The sequence below is a fragment of the Arvicanthis niloticus genome, chromosome 8 (assembly GCF_011762505.2).
Source record: "Arvicanthis niloticus isolate mArvNil1 chromosome 8, mArvNil1.pat.X, whole genome shotgun sequence".
Taxonomy (NCBI): Eukaryota; Metazoa; Chordata; class Mammalia; order Rodentia; family Muridae; genus Arvicanthis; species Arvicanthis niloticus.
Genome location: NC_047665.1, coordinates 14,499,455 through 14,518,727, shown reverse-complemented (window position 1 = coordinate 14,518,727; position 19,273 = coordinate 14,499,455). Strand labels below are relative to the sequence as shown.

Below are 19,273 nucleotides of genomic sequence, written 5' to 3'. Positions count from 1 at the left end.
CATGGGCAGAAGGCTATTCCTGAAGCCCAACAGACTGCAGCAAATTCCTTAGAGCTACATATTTTCTGCCTTTATTTTCACAAAACAGAAAGCCTTTGAGCTATCTTGCACTTAAAAGCATTCATTCCACTTAGCAATTCAATGGGTAAATTAAAGATGAGTAAAGAATAAATTTCACACTAAGTCTAGGTTCTTAGGGTTTATATTAACTACTGAGAACAGGTAGATAAGCCAGCAATGGTGGCAGATGCCTGTAATCCCAGCTCCTGGGATTCGGGGTGGGAGTAGGGGTGCACAGGGACAGGAGAATTATGCTGAGTTCCAGGTCAGCCAGAGCTACACAGCAAGACCCTATTTCAAATAAACAACACAAAATGCCTGGCTAGTACATATCAAGAGCATAACTCCATGTTAAACAACAGCAGATACAATTACTTCTGGAAGAGTAAACACAAACATGTTAAAAGCAGTTCTCTTCCTGAATTGGACTGTGAGTGGCTTTCATTCCCATATTATACATTTCTCTACCATTTGGGAGTCTGGAGAGGAAAAATGGAAAAATAGGAAAACTATAAAAACCAGCCACTGAGAGCAGAATGTCTAGTCAAAACACTTGGTGTTAGCTGCCGATTTTTCCCCTATATTCAGGCTATGTTCTGTTTGTGTTGTTTTTTAAAGGATAAGAAGGGAGAATGTTTTAGTCTATTTACCTTTCAGTCCCTATCACTGTTTTCTCCAGGAAGACCTCACATTTCAGGCAGTTTCTTGCTCTTACTGGGCTAGACTGACTTAATGTAAAGGGTGCACTGCACTCTCTTGAGCATGACACTGACATATAAGCAAGAACTCCTCCCTGGAAGATGAATGGAGACAAGCTGCCCCTTATACTAGGACACGAAGAACAAAGCATATAAATGAAGTCCACCTTCCTGTTTATTAAATTTATGCCCAACTTAATTTAGAGAATAGTCTGGGATAATAAAGTCACTGGACCACCAACCGAGCTCCAGTGCTCACATGACACACAAGAAGCCTCCAAGCATGAGGAAGCTGTCTCCACACAGTGCCATCAGCTTACTGGGCTCCTGCTGCCACAGGTCCAAGGAAAAGGACCTGCACAGCAGAGACTAAGGCTAGTAACACCAGACAGTAAACACCATTGGCACCCATCTTCGGAGTAAGATCCAGTTAGCCAGAGCTACATAGCAACACAACACACACACACACACACACACACACACACACACACACACTGGGGACAGAAGGAGAGTAAATCATTCCAGTAACTTGAGATTCAGGAAAACCAACAAGATGAGATTATATACTTTTAAATTAAAACTAGTACCATTGATAAGACCTTTTAAAAATAAAAACAAAATGCCTATCCAAAATTCAAAATATCTTTTACTGGTAAGGACACAAAAATCATAAAATAACATAAAATCCACAAAGCACATTTGGAAAAATCACTTCTAGTATATGCCTGTGGCCAAAGCCCTATGCCAGACAATAGCTGAAGCCTCACCCCTATGAAGAATGTTTGGTTTTGGACCCTGGAACAAAGGACTGAAGTGCATTATTTTATATACCAAAGCAGACCTGGCCTCCAGGTTCTACCAGCATCCCTCAGTCCCTACCTGGCATATCCTGGCCCCAAGCCTCAACTTTCCAGCCCAGGGCCTGGGCTGCCCTTCCCCCAGAGGCTCCTCCCTAAATTATCCAGACACTTTGGTCCCTCTTCTCTTCTTTCTCTGGGCGTGCACAAGCCCCATTCTTTCTCCCTCCCCCAAAGTCCCCCCCCCCTTCCCCATGGCAACTCCCCTGGCCTTGGTCCTTTGGAGCCAGTGAACTCACCCACCCTAGAGCAGCTCCCCAATAAACCTGCCTTTACTATAATCTAATCTGGTTTGAACTGGCTCTTTTCACTCACTGGTGGCAGGGGCGGAGAAATAATCAACCCATCACAGAACACTTTCAGGGCTGGGTTGTGGGAGGCCAGTCACTATTCTCATACAGAGGCAAAGTGGCTAACTATGCCACAGCACAGGAGAAGCAGGGTCCAGTGGCCCTAGAAGAAATGGTAGCTCACAGACTTCACAGACCTCAAGACCTAAGGCTAACTCAGCTTTCTGAAAGCAGCTAGCTGCCAAAGCCTTCCATGGCACATAAAAGAACACTGTAACCTACTGCAAGTGGACACAGAAGGAAAACCAGCAGAAGTCTTTTTGGTGGAACAAGCCTTCCACCAAGGCTTCCATCTGATGTTCACCACTGTAAGTACAAGTAATGCTCTTTACAATACATAAGTGAAACTAAAATATTATACACTAAAAGCATTCTCTTCCACCAGAAAGTTACAGTGAGGATTTCCCTGTACTTAAAAACAGGGTATTCCTAAGTATTTCCAACTACTCTAGGGTAAGTGGTATACTGTTTCTATAACCCATGAACTTACATGTAGCCTCAGGTTTGGGAGTCACCTACCCTGCCCCAGGTTAGTTTGTTTTTGCCATTATCAGGGTCCCAATTAATAGTGTCAACCCAGACATTAGGCCTCCTCCAAGACTGCAGCAAAGGACTTCAAAGCCAAGACCCTACAATGCATGACTTCCAATGCCACTGATTACGCACCCAAGCCAGCAACTAGGAGGCAGAGGCAGCTGTGGGTATTTTTTAAGTTCAAGGCCACCCTGATCTAATCAGCAGATGCCAGGCCAGCCATGCTTAATCGGTGACACCCTGTCTCAAACAAGAAACGAAAGGACAGAAGGGAGAGGAAATGGGGAGGGAAAGAGGGGACCTGAAAAGTTAACTAGCCACCAGCTGCCATCACCTTAGCAGTGTCAGGTGACAAATGTGCCCAAGGCATTTGCAATCAACAAGGCAGCACACGTGATCGTCCTACAGAGCGGTCCCTTTGCAAATATTAGCCAATAATGTGAGCAGCAGTTGAGGCTAGCCTGTGCTATAGAAAACATATAAAAGGAAAGTGAAAGGGTGCCATGGGGGGGGGGGGGGGCGGTGTCCCCAGTCTCTGCACAATGAGGATTTTTGAGTCATATAAATTATAAACAACTGGCTTCTTATTCGTGATATTCATTCTTTATCAAATAATTAAAAGATGAAACTGTCTCTCAAGGGTTTGCGCTTTCTTTTTAGCACACTTGGTTGGACTCTTTCAAAGGTTTCTAGTTCTTATGCTCGTGTGAATAGCTTCACTTATTCCAACCTTTTATCAGCACATTTGCTGACTTTGTCAGAGTCAATCTCATCACATTGTTGTTCACAGTCCTACATGAGTCTACTGTCTTAACAATTCCAAACAACTCAAGGTACAATAGAGTGGAACACGATGAAGAAGAAAAAGATTTAAAGTTACAAAGAGCAAGATGAAACACACAAGGAAAGATTTCTACTTGAGCCATGAGAAGACAGCAAGGTTAAGTGCGAATTAAATGTAGGAAGAAAAGCTTCAACCTGAAACTAAATATCAATTTTAAAACCAATTAAAATTCTATGTGTATTATAGAGATAAAGTAACAAGAATCCAAATTTTCAAAAGATAGAATTAATCTTATAAATGAAAAAGATTATAACACCAGCTGGGATGCATATCAGTCATGCTTAGGGAGGAGACTCATGCCATTCTGCTCTCCCAACCATGGAAAGACGGGTAACAAACAGTGCTCCACACAGAAACGCCTCCAAAGAAATCTAAACTAGAAAGCAGCTAGAGAGGTGGCTCAGGGGCTAAGAGGACTAGCTGGCTCACTGGAAAACTCAACGTGGTGCCAGCAGGAACACTCAGCAGGATAACATGCTGGCCGTCAAGCCTGAATTCAATCTCCTGATTCCTACATGATGGAAAGAAGAAACCAACGCCTCCAAGTTGTCCTTTGACCTCTGCACGACAAGAGTGTATATGTATGGGCATACACACAGACAAGTAAAAAATGAAAACAAATTTTATTAAAGATCTAATTATTCATACGCTTATAATGTATTTGGATCCAATTCACTCCTTTCCCTACAATTCTTCCCCTAATCTCCCTCGGTTTTTCCTCTCAAATTTACAAAAAAAAAAAAAATTTTTTTTTAAGGAAAAATGGAACACATACTTAATACTCAAATTCTTATTTGGGAATTGCTGTGAGTTTTTCGCCTGGTAACAGCAACACACTGAGAGGACATCCTCAGCGGGAGGTGCAGTGATGCAGGATAAAATATGCACAGGTGAGGTGGCCTGACACCTGCAACTTATTTCCAGACAGTCTGAGTTAAAACAAGGCACAGACATGCCTATATAATTTATGGCAAAATGTCAACAAGTGCTGACCCAAGGTGCTGCACATTTGGACAACCGTCTTTCTAACCTTTCAGTGTCATACAAACTTACTAAGCTGGTTCCTACAAATTACTCTTGACATCTAAGCTTACAGAGCACAAAGCAAAGGCAGCTCAGCTGAGCGTGTGACTATATATGCACATTTAGAGAAAACATTTTGAAGCACATAGGTGAGAGAAGAAAAGAAGGTTTCAAGCAGGAAGGAACAAAAAAAGAAATTCTACTTGAGAGATTTCCCTTCAGGAAATTAATAATGTGCAAAGAAAGAAAAACTTGTGTTTGAAAGTAAACATCACTTAGAGCTGTTTATGGAGGAGAGTCACCGTGACCAAACTCAGATTTTACGACACACCTCTGGAAACCACCAAATTTACCCTTCCTTCCCTGACTATACGGAAGCTGGTCCCAGAGCTGGAAGAGATATAGTGTCCAAGTCCCCACCTTTGCATTTCCTAAAGCACCTAACAAGTGATAAAGGCAGTCACAGCAGTCAATGAGAAGTGCCAGCCAGTGTCCTCATGGCCCATGGCAATCTTACTCATTCTGTTAGGCTTATATCAAACCATGACCTCCTCACTTAAGAGCACCCCGCTGAAATGTCTCTTTCCTCATGTTCATTACCATCACAAACAGAAAACCAAAAGAAAATGAATAATAATAATAAAAAAAAAAAACACTGTTAATAAACCAGTCCAAGCAACCACTCTCCCATTAGTCAAGAAGCATTGCAATACACTTCTTTTTATAACTGTACAAAAGTAAAAAATCATGAAATCCTTAGACTGCTAAAACATGTTGATCTAAGTGACAGGTGACATTATCTATTGAAAAAAACTTTAGTATTTTAAGAAAAAATGTTCATTATAAAACCGAAGTTCAAAGATTTCTTCCTGTCTAGCTAGGTACAGGATTCCTTGAAGGGAATTTGGAAGCAATGTATAAGTTTGCCTATCACACAGGTGCTGAGAATAAGGAGGGAAGTATGTTTATTAAGACAGAGCAGATCCCATCACAAGACACCACCCACACAGCATCTCCCCTTCTTTGGTAAGTCCTTAAGGCATTGTAAAAACAATTGCAGTCACATGGGCAAGTCAAAGGCTGGAAAATCAAGCAGCGTCTGTACCTTCAGTGAGGCGAGTGGATGTTCTGGACCAAGTAAACTCCAATGAAAGGAAGCCAGATCCTCATCAGGTAGTATGTGATTTCCTAGAATACAAATGTAGATAATGTAAAAGCTGTCATTACCAGTGACACTGGGAAACCTCTACAGCATGTATGCTAGATAACTCACATTCAGCCTCCAAGCAGAAAGGAACATTTCTTCACATGGTACCATGAACAACATACGAAGCAGGCTCCTTACAGCTGACGCCAGCACCAAGTGAGTTTTGGTCTGGATATCACTCACACTAAGGACTTCACAGTGCCACACACATAAACAACTTCCCAGCTGTATGCAGGCACTCTAAGGATCCCAGGAGGTCACACACGGACCAGACCTAACTTTTCATGTATTCTTGAAACACCTGTGGTTCAAAATTACTTGACAGTTAATTACACAGCCAGATCTGGAGTCTGCAGTTATAAACTCGTCCTTAGGAAGATTAAATAACGACTCTGTTACAGCATGAATCACCACATACAGTACCACGAGAGAACACAGACTATACAGTATCTGAGCTGTCTGTCCTGCCTGGAGAGCTGGAAGGTTATTCTACCCTCACAGCAGGGCTTGAGAGCCTAAACCACTAACATCTATAGGTGTTGGTACTCTTGATGAAATTCAAAAGTAGTAATTTTCTAAGTAACTCTGATGTTTGTATCATAGTTCAATGACTTCCATATTAAAACCTCAGATTCCTTATCTACATGCTAACAGACAATAGCACAAAGTGCAACCATTCACAACACTGCCTACAGCACAGTAGCCCCAACTTAGTCAAACATTTAAATGTATATTCTACTCAACTTCCCTAAAATGAAATTTTAAATAGCTGCACTTTTCATTACAGGAAAGGAAAATAGCTTTAAAGACAATGAAATTTTAACAAAGTCTAAAATAAATCATCTTACTGATAATTTACCTATAATTCTTCAATAAACTAGACTCTATACCTCAGATTAACTGGAATTTTTTTTAACTACTGGGAATTGAACATAGAGCTAATATTACTCTACCACTGAGCTACACCCCCAATCGCTTTTTACTTTTTTGTTTTGTGACAGAGTCTTACTAAGTTGTCCAACAGAATGTGAATTTATAATCTTCTTGCCTCATCCTCCCGGGTGGCAGGGGTACACACCTAACCAAATTACTACTATGGAATATTTTTTCTTCACTTAGTTCAAAATTTTTCTAATAAGTATCTAGAAAAGTATAAGTTGATATTACCTCCTAAGAAATATAGTCAATGTTTCTTAAAAAGAAAATTAAGTATTCATCCATATTTCAAAATGTAGACAAAAAACATTTTGCTTAGTACTTGAGTAAACATGGAATTCTATATAATGTGCCACCTATCTACCAACTTTTGCAAGAAAACAGGTTCTAGACATGCTGCATACCACGCCGGCTTCACATTCCCAATCCCCCTGACTCAGCCCTCCAACTGATGAGTGTGCATGCCCAGCCCAACGCATACTTTTAACATCAAAACAAAGAAGTATCCTTTTACATTATAACTTCTGAAAATATGTATAATGGCGCATCTTTCATAACCCCAGCATGAATATCTCTCCCTCCCCCCTACCCCCTCCCTCTCTCTCTGTCTGTCTGTGTGTGTGTGTGTGTGTGTGTGTGTGTGTGTGTTTCATTAATCAGCTAGCTTACTGGTGAGCGCCACATCCCACGAGATGCCCCTATCTCAAAACAAAAGACATCAACAACACCAAAGTCAACAGCTGTCCTGCAAGAATGTCATTAGAAACTGACTTCTGACCTAGATACACCTACCTTTCTGATAACTAAGAATTTCAAAAGATAACTCACAATCTAATAAATTAACTCCATAGAAAGCACAGTAACTTTGCTAGAGACCATGCAGCTTCCCAAAGTGCTCTGAATATCTAAAGCAGAGAACAAGAAGGGAAGTCACAGAAAAACATCACTCCAAAACCAAACACTTCCAGTTGGACACAATTACACAGACTCAAAAGTTAGAGCTGGGCTTTACAGTAGCTTGACACACACATATGAAGGCAGAGAAAGGGCAAGCTAACAGAGGAAAGGAACTACATGAGACAAGTGCAAGATAAAAGGCATACACAGACATGTGACCTCAAGAACAGTTAAGTAACATATACTTGTAAATAAAACCTACATAGAATCTACCCTTTCTGGAAATAAAGCAAAGTGATTCTTTCATGTTTTTTTTTTTTTTTTTAAATTTACTTACAAGAGTTTGTTTTTGTTTTGTTTTAAAGTGGTTATTTTTCTGCTGGGTGTGAGGTCACACACACACACAAGCTGTGGAGCACAGACAGGAAGACCTGGACTCCAAGCTCACCCTCAGCTCTATGGTGACTGGAAGCCAACCTAGACTATGTAAGAAGACTCTAGCTCAAAACAAACAAAAAGGTAGTTGTTTTCTTTTATAGTAGTGGCTACCATTGTAAAGAGAAAGAAATCAGAGCAATGCTTTGGTCCTGTGGTATACTTTCTTTGTGGCTAAAATATGTTGTTGTGTTTTTTTGTTGTGGTTTTTTGGGGTTTTTTTGGCGGGGGGGTTATCCTTTTAGGATTTTTTTTTTTTTCTTTTTGAGACAGGGTTTCTCTGTGTAGCCCTGACTATACTGGAACTCACTCTGTAGACCAAGCTAGCCTCAAACTCAGGTATCTGCTTACTTCTGCCTCCCCAAGTGCTAGGATTAATGGTGTCCACCGCCACTGCCTGGCAAAAAAATTTTTTCCTAATTGTAGCATTATTTTATTTTATGTATAAGTATTTTGTATGTGTGTAGGTATATATGTGTATCACATACTTGTGTGCCTGGCACCCACACATCCAGGGCACTAGATCCCCTGGAACTGAAGTTATGGATGGATGGTTGTGAGCCACTGTGAAGGTGCTAGGAACCAAACCAGGGGTGGGATCCTCTGCAAGAACAGTAAATGCTCTTAACCTCTGAACCATCTTTCTAATCCAAAATTTATTTTATTTTTAATTATATGTATATATGGGTGTTTCTACATGAAAATATGTACATGTGTGTGTGTGGGTACTTGTAGAGACAAGTCACCCAATATGGTGCTGGGAACTGAACTCAGGCCCTCTACATTCATAACTTGAGTCATCTCTTAAGCACATTTGTTTTTGAGACAAGGTAGCTCTCTGTATAGCTCAGAATGATTTTGAACTGACTACATATCAGAAGCTGACCTGGATGTGGTGATCCTCCTGCCTCAGCTTTGAAGGAATGCTGGGATTACAGCCTTGTGCCACCATGCTAGGCACATATTTTCTACCATTATAAACACAATTGTCAATACCAGGTCAATCACTAACCCTTTTATAATAGGCATGTGCTAGCATTTGTGATTCAGAAATGTTCTTTCTCTATAACTTTGAGCCTACCTCACAGAGTAAGTTTTCCAGCCTGGATTGAAGAACATATAAGCAACATACACACATGCTAGAAACTAGAAACAAGAACATTACCAGCAAAACCCAAAAGAATGCACCTGAAGAGCCCACTCTCTCACTCTGATACAACACCAAAGCATCCAGGCAGAAAAATCTTCAAAAGATACATCAGGATTCTTATGTACCACACCCTTAGAAAATAGTTTTCACACCACTCCACCTACCTAACAGAGCAGCAAAAATAGGAAAACGGTTTGGGTTCAGGTCCAGTTGCTTGGCAACCTCGTGCATCAGATATTGGCTTGTGGTGAGACTCTTCCCGTTGCGGCTCAGTTTCAGGGCATGGGCACTGAAGTAGTAGGGGATGTTGCACAGTGCATAATCAGAGTCATAGGCCACCAAGCCATGGAAACCATTCTCTCTGCAGAAGCCAATCACTTCTTGATGATGATCTTCAATGCTCTGTGCAACCTACACACAGAAAAAGAAGGAAATGCCATCAGATGCACGCTCTAACTGCAGCAGCAGGTTCAACAGGAAGATGTATTTGACATCATTAAAGAGCTACTGATAAAACATTATCCATATGATCAAAAAGTGCCAGGACCAAGTGTGTAACATACTGCTCCAAAAGGGATCTCAGAGGTGAACTGAATTCAAATCATCTGTCAGTAATTTATCAACCATGCCATCTAGACTACAAATTCTCCACTAATGACAATTCCAAAGTCACCCTGCTTGAAAACAAGCAAATCTGACTGATCCCTGTAACAGTATTTTAAAAGAAAGGAAAATGGAGGGGGGCAAGATAAAGAAAGAGAATGAAACTGGAAAGGATAAGACAGACACGCTGCCCACCTTTGCTACAGCTGACACAATCTCTTCAAAAGTGTTGGAAAGCAACACTACACCTTCCCTTAAATAAAGGTCTGCATTAACCATCAGTCTCCTAGGTCCACACTCCTGAGGGATTCATCACAGGGGAACCTCAGGAACACATGACCACCCTAAAGATAACCGTCCCTCTGTAACTAAAGTCAGGACTGCCACTTAGACTCACTATAAACTGTCATGTTTGTGAAGAGAAGAAGCCACACGTTTCCACTTTACATGCCCACCATGAACCATGCACAGCAACCTAAGCTGAAAACTCACAGAGCAGCAGGCAAGAAGATACACCCAAGAGGTAGATACGCCCAAGAGGTCCTCCGGGGGAGTCACCATAGTCCTAGACATATACTCACAAGCGCTGAAGACTGCTCTGGAATGTTAACACCAAAGTCCAAATCATTTTTTAAATTTTAAGTAAGGACTAATACTTCAAATCCCAAGCTGCTGATTTCTCTTGTTAATTCTCAAACTCTAACTAAAATTCGAGAAAGAAAGCTGTTTGTTTCTACAATGAATGAAGGTATTTTAAAGAACTTACATTAAATCAGGGGACTCAGTTAAATCTCTAGACACTTAGAAGAGAAATAACCTTCAATTTCTAGAACTACAATCTAATGTATGGATAAAATTGGTGAAATTTTAGATTAAATTAAATCAAAATTAAGTCCCAGCAGCCAATGGTCAGATGAGCAGCAGCTATCCTACAGCACCTAACTGACCAAACATTTGTCTCCTCAGAGTGCCTGTGATCATCGTTAAGCTAATCTCCTCTCTGGCTTTCACAATGAAAGTGGTTTCTAGGACTTGCTGAAAGATTAGTTGTAATGAAAACTTATCAAGAGGCAAAACAAACTGTTAATGATAGTAGTTAAAGGAAAAAGTAACCTTTTGAATTCTCTTGTGAAAAATGTAATGTGGCATTATACATTATAAGAAAAAGTAAAACTACAATTAGTCAAGTAATACTCTATTCCTTAGAATAAGCGAAATTTACCCCATCCTTAAATCTACAAATACACCAGCTAAAACAGAAAAGTAGGTGAAATTTTTTTTCTAAAATTAATCCCATCCAAAAATGGTAATCTTAGTTTAGTTCCAAATTCTTTAATCAAATAATTTTCTTTCATAGAAATTTTAAAGTATTGTTAAATTAGAAATCACTGGTTGTTTTCCAGACATGCCCTCTGGAGAGGTTCTACAGTTAAAGGGAACAGAGAGCCACCAGTTGCCCCTCCCTAAAAGGATCCCTAGGGCAGACAGGTGGCCACTTGTTCCAGAGGCACTTGAAGGAAATGGTGTCATGTGTTGAGCAGTCCCTGTTTCTGTATACAGGGTGATCTATCAGCTCCAGAAAACTAAGAGTTGATGTCCCTCCAAGGTTAGGGACCAGGATGGCAAGGCTCAACTCCTGATTACATCACTCTCTGAACTTTCCAAGCTATGAGCTTCCTAAGTCAGTATGTTACAAAGCTTTTCTCCTAAGGAATGAATAGTTTTTCAATCAAAAGCTGAAATAAAAGGTGGCTCTAGGTTGTTTTCAAAGGCTCACTTATGCAGCTCTGAGGCAAATTCTAAGACCAGGAAGTGACCCTGACTAGGTGGAGCTAGCTTCCCCTGGGATCAGGAGACAGAAAGTGGAAGATCATCAGGGGTCAGGCCTAACTTGTCAGCTTTCAAATAATGCTGTGAGTGTTGTAAAACAGTAAGCAATATATTTTAAAAGCTGTAAAAACGTCATGTCCTTTGACCAGTAACTCTATTCCAGGAAACAGCTAATCCACCAAATAAAAGTCATTAGAATCATAAAAAGAAACATAGTAACTTCTACAGGAGAAAACTAAACATTATGAAAAAGGTAAAGCCACTGCTATGCTTTGTGGGAAAACTTGAGGAAAGTTTCATTAAAACATTAAATCATTTTAGAACACAATATAATGTAATTACAGCTATGCAGAACTATGTCTGTGGAAACAGACTGAAAAGGAAAAGACCCAAAAGAATGTGTATGCACAACTTTCTGAGACTTGGGGGTGGGGGGTGAAAAGGGTGGGGGCAGGGCCAGTAAACAAACCTGGTTAAGGATTAGGAAGCAGGTTAGTGGCTGGGTGAGGGTCTAACATGTACAACGCCCTGATTCCATCCTGGCACCACCAAAACAAAAAAGAACAATCCCACTAGAAAGCAGCCCACTCTCTGGTCCTCTCTGTGCTATAGACTTGGGCAGAGTCCCACATTTTATAGACAGGTCTGTCTCTACAGAAGACAAGGCCCTCGGCTCATGCATCCACAGCAGCCACGTTTTCTCTCTTCCATGGCAGCTGCTCACACGTCCTCCACAGCCATTGTGCCTGCTCTTGCTACTCAAGAGTGCATCCCTAATCTGTAACTCAAGACCCTGAGAATTCAAGGGATAGGGCATTTCTCCTTCTCAGTGCCTCCAGGTGTCAGGCAGCAAGCCTTCTCTAATACAAAGATGTGTAGTTAAGCAGAGGTCTTTGTCTTCTATAGAGACAAACACACAAAATGTAAGAATCTACCCAACGTCTAAAGCAGAGAGAAGACCTGAGAGTGTGTTTCTAATAAGACTTCTTTTTTTCCTTTCCTATACTAGTGCTGCAATAGATTCCAGAGCAATGCACATGTTAGGCCCTCACCCAGCACTAATGTGTTTCCAGCCCTGAACCCAGTATGAATGAATGAATGAATGAATGAACAAGCTAGGTAAGGATGAATGTGTACAGTGGCATAATAAACAAGCTTTAAGCAAGGGTAGTTGATAAAAGGTCTAGCTGAGGATGTGATCCTAGTGCAAACAGCAGAAGGGGGAGGTCTGGGAGGGAATAAGAGAGAGAGCGCTATACCATAGGCAATCAGCTATCCAAAAATACAGGATGAAGAAACTGGGCGTGGTGGTGCACAATGTGACCCCAACACGTGGAAGGTGGCAGCTGGAAGAGCAAGAGATCAAGGCCAGCCCCAGCTACATAAGATACTGTCTCAAATAAATAAATTACACTAAATTTTAAATTAGGGTTTGGGGAGATGGCTCAGGTCATGTGCCTGTCATATATGCTTAAGAACCTAAGCTGGGACTCCCCCAAATCTATGTAAAAGAAGTTATGCAATCCCAACACTGGGAGGAACAGCCAGGAGTATCCCCAGGAGCTCAGTAGCCAGCAACACTAGCTCTATCAAGAAACTCTAGCTTCAGTGAGACCCCGTCTCAAAAATAAGGTAGAAATATACTGAACGTTGACCACGGGCCTCCATATGCACACGCATACATGAGAACATGTACACACACATTCACAAACACATGTACATACACACATATACATATAGACACACATATTAAGCACTAAAACTTCAGTGCTGGGGAGCCAGAGTAGGACAAACAGAAGCTATAGCCCATCCTCCTCTGGTAATCAGGACTCCATTACTTTTTCCCTTGCTTTTGCTTCTACTCTTCCCATGAGTAAGCCTGGAAATAATACAATGAAATTTGTATTTCTATAGTTTCATAAATTTGTTAATTTCAGTTTTAGAAGTAAATAAAAACAATGAAACTTGAGGCTAGAGAGATGACCTTTGATGGTTTGGAGTGCTTGCTCTGCAGTCAGGAGGAACCGAGAGTCTGGTCCCATGTAAGAAGCCAGCATCCCCACCAATGCCTTCAGCCTTAACTCCCACCCAGGGCAGAGTGGTACAGAGACAGGAGACTGCTGGGGTTTGCTGACTTCTAGCCTGGCTAAGAGGGAGCCCCGGTGTAAGGATATAGAGACCCTGCCTGAGAAGGAATAGGCAGAGAGCCTAGAGGAAGATGAAACATGCCTTCTGCTTGATACGCCAGCATATACACCAACACAGACATCCATGGAAGTAAATAACCCTTTGTGATGGAGGTCTACGGCAGAGTGCTTGCCTAACAAGCATGAGACTAGAGCAGTGGTTCTCAACCTTCCTACTGCTGGAACCCTCATGCTGTGGTGACCCACAACCATAAAATTACTTTTGTTGCTACTCATCAATGTAATTTTACTACTGTTATGAGTTGTGATGTGTATCTGTGTTTTCTGATAATCTCAGGTGACCGCTGTGAAAGGTTGAGAAACACTTCTCTAGATTCAAACCCCAACATGGAAAAAAGGTATATGGTCAAATTGGTGGCATATGTCTATAATCTCAGCACTCAGTGTGCCAAGGCAAGGAAAGCTCAAGGACAGTCTAGGTTCCATAACAGGACCCTTTCTTTTAAAAAATAATATAAAAAAAATTTTAATGAGAAACTTATAAGATGTAATGTTGAGAAGAATATTATTATTAACCTCCAGAAAGCATAAAAACAAGATAACTAAGCCTTCACAACTACTTAAGAGAGCCCACACAAAAGAAGTAAAACCCATCTCTCACTAAGGTGGATCAGGCTTGGATTTGAGCTGGAAATCTCAAGCCCTAAGCCCTGGAGACCACATGCAAGCTTCTGATCAAGGAAGTGAAACTCCAAAATTCCTGCACACACTCAAAAACCAGCTTTTACAGCTCCAGCTGAGCACAAGGCCAGTGACCTACACAGGTGCCTGCCTGGGCCAGTAGGTGCGAGTTGCAACCCCTCCCAGGAGCCAGGGCAGGTAGAGTTAGTGTTGAAAACCTTAAGTGGCAGCAAAATGGCCCATCTTCAATCTCAAGGAAGTACTTTTTACTTAGTCTAGAATGGTTATTTTTATTCTACTACCAACTTACCACAGAATTCTGAGCTAATTTTTTAATGTCAATGTATCAGGTGGGGGAGGTGGGGGTGGTGGGGGGGTGGTGGTGGTGGTGGTGGTGGTGGTGGTGGTGGTGGTGGTGGTAGTGGTGGTTTGGTTTGATTTATCGAGAACAAGTCTCTCTGTGTAGCCCTGGCTGTCCTGGAACTCTCTGTAGACCAGGCTGGCCTTGAACTCACAGAGATCCTTCTCCCTCTGCCCTCTGCCCTCTGCCCTCTGCCCTCTGCCCTCTGCCCTCTGCCCTCTGCCCTCTGCTTCTGGAGTGCTGGGACAAAAGGTAAACACCACCACCACCCAGCCTGTGTGGTTCTAAATGTCATATTTAAATAAATAAATAAATAAATAAATAAATAAATAAATAATAAGAAGCTAGAGACGGGCTGGAGAGATGGCTCAGAGGTTAAGAGCACTCACTGACTGCTCTTCCAGAGGTCCTGAGTTCAATTCCCAGCAAGCACATGGGAGCTGACAACCATCTGTAATGGGATCTGATGCCCTCTTCTGGTGTACCTGAAGACAGGGATGGTGGTACTCACATACATTAAAGAAAGAAAGAAAGAAAGAAAGAAAGAAAGAAAGAAAGAAAGAAAGAAAGAAAAGAAAGGAAAGAAAGAAAGAAAGTTAGAAGCATGGCTCAAAGGTTAAGATCACTGCCTGCTCTTGCTGGTAACCAGAGTTTGGTTCCTAGCACTCGCACAGCAGCAAGGGAATCCAATGCCCTCTTCTGGCTTCCATGGGCACCAGGCACACAGTGGCACACAAACATATATGTGGGCAAAATACCCACACATATAAAAGAGAGGCAAATAAATCAAAGCTGACTTTATAAAGAATACTGATTTAAAGTTTCCAAAATTGCTCTCTCTCCTCCTCTCTGCATGAGCCCTTTTTCTCTTCCTCCTCTCCCAGCCCTCCCCATGGGGACTCCCCTGGCCTCAGTCCTTGGGCCAGTAAACTCCCCTGAGAGCGGCTTCCCAATAAACCCGCCTTTAATATTAAAAAAAAAAAGTTCCCAAGATTAGCTAGCAAATATAATAATTAACTGCTGTGAAAAGCAGTCACAGGGATAACCCTGGAGATAGTACTGCCACTCGTAAAATCTAGTGAAAGCAGCTTCATGAGGAGGTTTCACATCCCTGCTAACCAGGTGGGTGTACTTCTGTCTTCATCACAGGGAAGCAGGGAGGATTAGACACATCACATGTGAACCACTCAGAATCATTTCAGGTAGCAAACACCTAAAATGTGTCAGGTACTTCTTTTTAAGTAAACCAGGATATGTCATAGAAAAATAACACTGTAGAACTTTTCTCAGAATGCTTTTGCAATAGCTCAGAGGATAATGTAGCCCATCCTCCAGTCATCTGAGAAGATACAAGTTAGCCTGGTCATATGAGGATGTAGATGAACCTGAATTCTTCTGTTTAAAAAAAAAAAGAACAGGGGCTGGAGAGATGGCTCAGCAGCTAAGAGCACTGACTGCTCTTCCAGAGGTCCTCAGTTTAATTCCCAGCAACCACATGATGGCTCATAACCATCTGTAATGGGATCCGATGCCCTCTTTTGGTGTGTCTGAAGATAGCAATAGTGTAATCACATATAATAAATACATCTTTAAAAAAATAAAAAATAAATAAATAAAAGGAACAGGCTTTGCCTTATGCCTGCAGAAAGCCAACTAGCAAGTATAAGGTGCTGAAACCCACTCTCAGCTTCTGTTCCTACTCTAGTCCAACTCACAAATCAGAACACACGGAACACAACAGTCGACTCCACTCGGGTGAGGTAGGTTGTTGTTTCTGACTTTAAAGGGGAGATTTAACTACAATAGCATTCATTCCAATTTCTCCCTAGGGGAAACTATGATCACAGCTGACTAAGCACATCTTACATGCCTCGTTTATTCCATAAGAATGGAAGGCAATGGTCTTAAAAGCAATGAAAAACATTTGTTTGAGTTAGCCTAGAACTCCACAGCCAGCAGTGTTTCTTTTGAAAGAAAAAGAGTGGCACCAAGAGAGAGTCACAACTTTGGCAAGCAGTAAAGAAATAGAAACACCAAGTAACTATATTCAGTAGAATGACTACTATTCAAAAATGAAAGACCATTAAAACAGACAGTAAGAAGCACAAGGAAGCATGTGGAAAGGTTAAGAATGTAAAGTGGTACAAAAAGTGTGGAGAACAGTATAGCAGCCCCCCCAAATCCCCATCCCTGGGGTTGGGGAGCCAGCTCAGCAGGTAAAGCTTTTGCTTTGCAATTGCCCATCCACCCACACCCATAACATGTGGGCTGGGCATGTGGCCCATCTATAATCTCAGCCATCAGAAAGTGGAGATGACATTCTTGGAGCAAACTAGCTAGCTAGACTAGTGGAATCCTCAACCTCTGAGTTCAAGTGAGAGAGCACTGAGCCTCGACAAGGAAGAGATCAGTAAAGGACAGCACTCGACATCAACCTCCATCTTCCACAGGCACACATGCATGCACACCACACAGAAATACATGCAAAAGATGCACAAGACAGCAAATTGAAAACATATATATATATGTATGTATGTATGTATGTGTATGTATGTGTGTGTGTATGTGTATGTATGTATATATATATATATATATATATATATATGTATAAAATCATACTACAATTGTAAAAATAATGATAATAGGGGTATCACTCTGACTCCTGATATTCTTAGAAGGCATAAGCAATTAACTCTAAGATATAACTTCTTAATAAAAAAACATACAAGTTTTATTTTCCCTGTGAATACAACATTAAACATGTATATAATGCCTTTTCCCAGCTACCAAAGGGCATTGTTTTTATTTCCCTTTTCAATTTCTTTAGCAGGTTCTTTGTTATGTTTGATTCAATGCTTATTTTGCAATGTTTGCCTTGTTTTGTTCACTTCTTAAAAACACACACACACACAAACAAGAGAGCAGATACCATAAAAGAAATAAAAAAATGTGAGTTAAATTTTATACTTCTAAAAATTTTAAAAACCTGATAAAAAGAGGCAGCCATAGTATTGTCATATGAATCCTATTTAAAATAGGCTACTATAGTAACTTCCAAATGACTCAGCTAAAACTTAAAAATTGTTTTTATTAAAATCATTCTAACCTGGGCACAGTAACATGCATCTAAAGTCTAAATTATAACATAGAAATATCTTATATCTAAGGAAATAAATGATAAAATTTAAAATTCATCCCAAACTTTGACATGCCAAAATCTTAATTTTCAGACTTCAGAAAAAAAGAAATTTAGGTTGGTACAATTTCCTATAGCAATGTTTGCAGATTCCTATGGTCTATCAGCTTGCAAATGTTCTGGGCAGGGTCTAGAGAACCCCCAGCTGTCTAGGCAGGCCTGTCCCTGACCTTCATGAATGGTCTCTGGTTACAAGGACTGGGAGCACACTGGAGTCAGGGCTCTGCTTTGGCTGGAACCGTCACTGCACCGCACCAACTGGAAAATGGAACAGTGCAGGCAGCCCATTCTTTTCCAGGCCAGTAGTTTGGAGTTTGTCTGTGTTTTGAGGCTTTGTTTTGTTTTTTCCTGAGGTAACAGCAAAATAATTACCAAAAGCTAGGGCACAAATGGATGCTGTCTCTCAACAGCAGCTCAGCCCACACTTCCCCCATGATGACTAAAAAACAAAGTGCCTCAAATCAGGGGCAACAAGAGAGAAAGAAAAGCCAATTTACCTACACAGCCCTCTCTCTGCCTCCTCCACAGAGCACACCTTGAGTTAAGACATATAAAAGGATTACTGCAAGATAAACCCAGGCACCAGGTGGCTGGGACTAGCTGGAGCAGCCAGTCACCTTTGGAATTAAGTCTGACTCTGAGCAGGAAAAATTCCACTTCCTCCTGTCACAGCACCTGAGGAAGGGAGCTGCAGGGCTGGGTGTGTCGTACTCAGCAGGTAGTCTGTGAACAACTGCAATAGGCCAGGGATTGTTCTAGAAGCTAGATGACAGGCAAGGCCCTCAGAGAAGTTACTTTCCATAGGGGGAAACAATAAGTGTAAAAGCAAAGTAATCTAAGCTATACTGAGATATGGGGAATTTCAAAGCATTGTATGTTAACTCTGGTTTGGTTTGGTTCAGTTAGGTTTGGTTTTTCAAGACAGGGTTTCTCTGTGTAGCCTTGGCTGTCCTGGAACTCACTCTGTAGACCAGGCTGGCCTGGAACTCAGAAATCCACCTGCCTCTGCCTCCTGAGTGCTGAGGTTAAAAACATGTGTCACTACTGCCAGGCTGGTTGGTTTATTTCTTAAAGTATTTTTACTATTATTTATTTATGTGTACATGTATGTCTGGATATGAGTGAGGATGGAGGGCGCCGGACTCCCCTGGAGCCGGAGTTACAGACAGCTAAGGGCTGCTAGATGTGGTGGCTGCTAGGACCAGAACTCAGGTCCTCTACATGACCAGCATGTGCTTTTAACCACTGTGTCATGGCTCCAGTCCCAAACTCTGGTTGATTTATATGTAATTGATTTTGAGGTTTATGTTTGGTTGGTTGGGTTTCTGTTGTTGTAGTTTTGAAATTCTGTCTACAGATCCACTGGAAAATAACTTAATTATTCAAAAATTCTAAAGCATATTCTCTTCATATACAGTCTTTTGACATTTATTCCTATAGTTTGATTGCATGCTGAGGTTGAAA

General features: G+C 41.3%; 1 protein-coding gene across 1 annotated transcript in view; it reads right to left on the bottom strand.

The window, feature by feature from the left end:
* Positions 1 to 19,273, bottom strand: part of Fam120a (family with sequence similarity 120 member A) — a 91,912-nt gene that overhangs the window by 61,157 nt on the left and 11,482 nt on the right. Inside the window, exons 2-3 of the mRNA XM_034510604.2 lie at positions 9,156 to 9,402; positions 5,472 to 5,554 (exon numbers count right to left, since the gene is read on the bottom strand). Coding sequence (XP_034366495.2) covers positions 5,472 to 5,554; positions 9,156 to 9,402 — 330 coding nt within the window. The remainder of the gene's footprint in view (positions 1 to 5,471; positions 5,555 to 9,155; positions 9,403 to 19,273) is intronic.